Source organism: Photinus pyralis, unplaced genomic scaffold (assembly GCF_008802855.1).
Source record: "Photinus pyralis isolate 1611_PpyrPB1 unplaced genomic scaffold, Ppyr1.3 Ppyr1.4_LG1, whole genome shotgun sequence".
In the NCBI taxonomy this organism is placed as follows: domain Eukaryota; kingdom Metazoa; phylum Arthropoda; class Insecta; order Coleoptera; family Lampyridae; genus Photinus; species Photinus pyralis.
The window spans coordinates 53344730-53350483 of NW_022170249.1; the positions used below are offsets into that span (position 1 = coordinate 53344730).

At 38.0% G+C, this 5754-nt stretch overlaps 1 protein-coding gene across 1 annotated transcript; it reads right to left on the bottom strand.

Annotated features, from left to right (window-relative positions):
* Positions 1-1440: 1440 nt before the first annotated feature.
* Positions 1441-2142, bottom strand: LOC116162741. Its single transcript, XM_031476431.1, has one exon. The coding sequence runs from the start codon at positions 2140-2142 to the stop codon at positions 1441-1443; it is 702 nt and encodes a 233-aa protein (XP_031332291.1).
* Between the last annotated feature and the right edge of the window lie 3612 nt (positions 2143-5754).

Below are 5754 nucleotides of genomic sequence, written 5' to 3' on the forward strand. Positions count from 1 at the left end.
ATACTGGTTGTGCATTTGCTTTTAACTTCAACTCTACTTGAAATTTATTTATGCATGACTTAGGATGCTCTCTAAAAATCTCTTGAAATTCATCCTTGAGTGTGGACACAAAATTAGCAATTTTTTTATTTTCTTTTACTGTTTCACTGTTGGTGTGGTTTACAATAATCAACTTGATTCATGTTTGCTTTTAACTTATTAAAGTTAAATTTGTCCCTCCACTCAGGGTTCAAAACATTTAGCCAATTTCTACCTAATAACGATTTAAATTTAGGGGAAGTCGGGGCAATGGTACGCATATAACTTCTTTAGGACACAGTTATGTTAGTTTTAGCTGTACTGCCATTCGGAAGTGACCATTTCATGCTCATATTTATTTTAAAATGAACTTTTACAAAGTAAGAACCCTTTTACTTGCAAGAATTGGTCGACAATAATCACAAATGAATCCAATCGCGGTTGTCGCCCCACTGCACTCTTTGTGGCACCACTTCTTGCATTTGCCACAACAAAACCACATTTCTCTGTCACGTCCAAACTCATCGCAATATATGCACAGCTCCGCAGTTTCCTCTGGATCAGGATCCATATCTGATTCGCTATCAATGCAAAGCTTTTTGTCGCAGATTTCTTCATCTGATGAACTTTCAGACAACTCCTTGCGCTTAACTTTTCTTTTACTTTTTAAGTTAGGTGCTTTGTATTTCTTCTCCTTCTGCTTTCCTTTATTTCCATTCTTTTTATCTTCCTTATTCTTATGACTTGCTACTTGTTCTTTTTTTTCGGCTGCAGCCTCTAAAATGACTTTCATAGGAGTTGATGTTACTATCTCGGAATGTTGAGTCTTCCTACGAGTAGTCATTGGTTGCACGCCAGATGGTCCCGGAATTGGAGCTAATTCCTGAATAGATATTATATGATTGGCTGGGTCAACCGCAGCCTCGCCCTCAGCTCCGTCACCAGGTTCATCATGCAACTCTTGTGGGTCATTTGCAATATCTGCTGGTACTTGGGCATCTAAATTCTCTAATACTGGATTTGCCACGGCTACGTAATCATCGTCGCTGAATTTTTCTGGATTCACTGGGAAAATTCCACAGCTTGAAAATCCTGAGATTGCTTTTTCCATAGTGGCTGTTTTTAAATAAGCTTTCGTAAAGATTGGTGCCATGTCAAATGGTGTTATTTTTTGATATGCGTTATTTTTTAAATGTAAATCGCACTCACGGTTTAGGGCAGCTTTCAAAGGACCAAAGAAAGTCACGTCTAGAGGCTGCAACCTATGCGACGTGTGTGGTGGTATGGACAAATACAACGATGTGATGCTCTTTGCAAAATGTATATGACTTCAGAGAGATGTGAGTACAATGGTTGTCCATCAGTAATAAAACAGGACTGTCAGCTTTCGGCTGAGAATGTTTTTCAAAATGGACTAACCATTCAATAAACAAATCCTCCGTTTATCCATCCAGACTTTGAACAACGATAAAGAGATCCAGGTGGACCACCCCTCTCTAATGCAGGAGTCATTCTTAAACGTGGGTAAATAAACATAGGTGGGATGTATTTTCCACCAGCACCCATTGCACAGACAACGGTGATGTTACGGCCTCTCTCCCAGCTGGTAGCTTTACCCACTTGCTTTTGACCCTTTGGCCCTATTATTGGGCATGGTTTTTGGACTGTGGATATCCCAGTCTCATCTACATTATAGACATCATTAGCAGTTAGGGTAGGATATTTTTCCAGCACAGTTTCCAGGTTTTTGAAAAATCTATCGACTTCGGTCTTAAAGATGCGGTTTAGGCTTGTTGCCTCGGGCTTTCTGATACTAAGTTCTGGATTTCTCATAAGAAAAGCGTTGACCCAATCATATCCAGCCATCTTAGATCGATTGCAAAACGGATGCTTCATATTATTTCGTTCCGCATATTCGTAAATTATTTTACGCAATTCCGACTTCCATAAACCATAGAAAGATTTTGCGAGGTTTAGTAAGTGATCAGATATCTCCTTCTCTTGTGCTTTGTTAAATACAGGTTTTCGGCCCATAGATGGTTCGGCAGCTGCACCTCTTTTAAGGTATTTTCTAACAGTCGATTCGTGAATTTCGAAGCGTTCGGCAGCTTTGCGAATTTTCATGCCGTTACGCACTGCATCCAAAGCTGCTTACATAGAGGCTTTGCTCCAAGCAGCTTTGACTGTTTTTCTTTGGTACGTTCTCACCATTGTTTCCTTTAAAAGAAAACAACCGTGATTAAATACAACAAAGTCTAATGGGGTAATGGTACGCATCTTAGGGGCAATTGTACGCACAACGCGTCCCATTGCCCCGGATGTCGTTGTAAACAAAAAAAATCTGATCGACAAAAAAACGATAAAATACAGATAAACGTTGAGGTTAATTTAACGAGGGAACCATTAGGTATAATAAGTCATCTTAGTTATTTTTTTAAACATCATAGAATTGTACTTACGAGCTTACAAAGTCGCACTAAAAATTATACCACAACGCGCCAAAACGAAAATTTGCCTACTGCTCCCAAATCACTTGAAGTTAGCAAGGCTGCGTTCATATGCTACACTAATGGTACAATAGACCACTTACAAATAGGTGTCGCTACAATCGGGTTTTGGTATTAAAACATAACCTCATTTAATTTTTATTTAAAATTCTTATTCAAACTGTGACAATGCCCTATAATTGCTCTGTTTATGGTTGTAATTCCACTACCAAAAATACAAAATATAAATTTCATTCGTATCCCAAAGACGAAAAACGAAAAAGAGTGTGGTTGATCGCCATAAAAGTCAGGAAAAACTCCTTCGAAGCACTCAAAAATATGTGAAAAACATTTTCGTGAAGAAGACTATGAGGTTACTAGTTTAGGTAGGATGTTCCTTTAAATTATAAAATCTATATTTCTGTGGTCGCAGGTCAATGGAAGATATTAAAAAAAAGTGCTACACCAACACTGCATTTACCAAAACGTACACATGATCGGGATGATAATACCTCTTCAGCACGCAGAAATCGATACATACTAAGACGAGAAAGAGCCACTACCCCGATTCATACACCTAAAGATCAAGACGAAAAAATTGATGAAGGCATCACAACCGATGTTGCATTTACAGAAGTATCTACAGTTGAACCCACAGAAGATCCGGGAAAAGAAATGCATACTAAACAAATTCAAACGATTATTAGTTGCAAGCGGTCACAACTAATATCATGTGCCTATTTGAATGATACGCAGATGAGACACGACAGGTTTTTCAAGTAGTTTATTTAATTTTTTTTGTGAACATTTTGGTCAACCATACACAAAATGTCACTATGCATTTTCTAATGAAGACGAGCTCTTAATTACACTTATTAAGTATAGGCCCAACATGTATTACACTACATTAGCAACACTATTTGATACAGATGTACTAAGATCAGAGTTGCAGGAACGATTGGCTGGTAATGAGAAAGACTTAACCATACGTTACATACGGGGTGTTCCCAAAATTGTTCCCGCAAGATAATGACATAACACCATTCAACCGCTAAGTTTGTACTATCAGAACGTTCGCGGTATTAGAACTAAATTAAATCTCTTGAGTAGGGCGGTGTTTGGTTCGTGCATTAGTTACGACTTTATTGTATTCACCGAAACAGGTTACATGAAGGTATTCATGACAGCGAATTAGGTCTTAATAATAATTACATAATTCATCGATTTGACCGCAACAAGAAGACAAGTAGTCACGAACGAGGGGGTGGAGTTTTGATTGCTGTTAAAAATACCCTTTCCAGTAAAGTTATTTGTGTTAACAATAATTCAGTTGAACAATTGTTTGTAAAAATTCAACTTGGTAATTTCATTTTGATTATTGGTGCGGTATACATCCCCCCTAACTCTCCTTCATCCTGCTATTCCGAACATTGTGAAGCTATTGACGAAATTATGGAGTGCAACGCTCATATACCAATATACCTGCTAGGAGACTACAATTTACCCCACACTCGATGGATTAATGATGATTTATCGGCTCGTGGTGAAACGCACTCTACACTTCAAACGGATTATGATAAAACGACTGTGTTGAATGAAACTTTTGGCTTCTGGAATCTCTACCAAATGAATAATATCCCTAATACGCTCGGATCCTTTCTAGACTTAATATTCTCAAATTCCCGTAATGTATCCCTTAGTCTAGCAAATGATCCTTTGCTTATATGTGATAAGTATCACCCGCCTCTTCATCTCGACATTACCACCAATTGTACTCCGTCGAATACTATTTCTTATTGCGATTACATTTTCGATTTCAAGAAAGCGAATTATGATGCCATTCGAGCATACCTTGCCAGTCTTGATTGGGATCGAATTTTAGCGGTACCAAATTTCTCCGAAGCTGTTGATATATTTTATTCCCATCCATCTTGCCACAATGCCGTTTTCCTTATTTGTCCCTATTCGAGAATAAGTAACGCTATTCAATTTCCTCGATGGTTTAGCCCTTCAACTTATTAATCTGATCAAGGAGAAAAGAAAGCTCATGCACTATATAAACAACAACCTACACTATAGACTATATTACTTTTCCCGCATAAGGTCGCAATGCAGGAACTTACTAATTTGTGCTACCGAAAGTATCTAGCTTTCAGTGGAGAGTTTTCTATTTTCAATAATACGAAGTATTACTGGAATATATCACTCTAAGCGGAAGGATCATGGATTACCGTGCCAAGATGACTTTCGAAGGCAAAGATTCTGATCAGCGGCGGATATTATCGCAAATATGTTTGCTGAATTTTTTTGCTTCAGTATTTACTCAGAACAAAGGTAGCGGCCCACGGAGGAAATTGCTTATTCCAGTTTACTTCGACTGCTGCTTTTATGCGCTTAATTTATGTGACGTTTTCAAGAAAATTAGAACGGTTGAACGACTCCACAGGCCGCCGACATTTCTGCCGAATAAATTCTTAAAAGAAGCTGTCAATGTTATTTCACACGAGATCCATTAAACATTACTTTTTTAAATCGGCTCTCTTATCTACGGGCGATCCTTCTTGTTGAAATTAGTTTATGTCACATCTATTCATAAATCTGGCGATAAGACGACACATCCTACTATCGTCTCCGATATCGATACTGATCTAATTCCTAAAGTTTTTGAAAAGCATTGTGGTAGACAAAATTACTCCGATTTCGGAAATGTATCATCGACGAGCAACACGTTTTACCTAGGTTAGATCTACTTGTCAAACCTTAATTTTGAAGCAGTTCATATTCTACAAGCTTGAAAGGATACCAGTTGACGCGATTTGATACAGACTTTGCAAAAGCATTTGCCGAGTGACATATGGTTAATATAATTAAAGTGTCCCTTGTGCTAGTGGTTCCTTAATTAACTGTTTGCGATTATTTCGAACCGCAGCAATAGTGAAAATCCAAGCAATTTGTTTCCTCATTACTATAAATATACCGATTCATCTTGACCGCAAGAATCACATCTTGGACCTTCTTTTTAAATGTTTTATTAACGGTCGACATCGCAAGCTTTCTGTGAAAACGCTGAACTTTTTGTGTTTGCCTGAGATCTAGCTTTATTCCGAGGGTAATCGCACCCATAATTTGTACAGAGATTACCCACGTTTGCCTTGATTCCTTACAGATTTCCTGTAGATTCCTTCCTATGATTCCTTGGGAGTTCCTTGCGGTGATTACTTGAGATTTCCCATGATTACTTTGGGATTAC

What these genes read in the sequence shown, in the direction of transcription:
- LOC116162741 (XM_031476431.1), bottom strand. Translation starts at nt 2,142, where the DNA reads ATGAAAATTCGCAAAGCTGCCGAACGCTTCGAAATTCACGAATCGACT.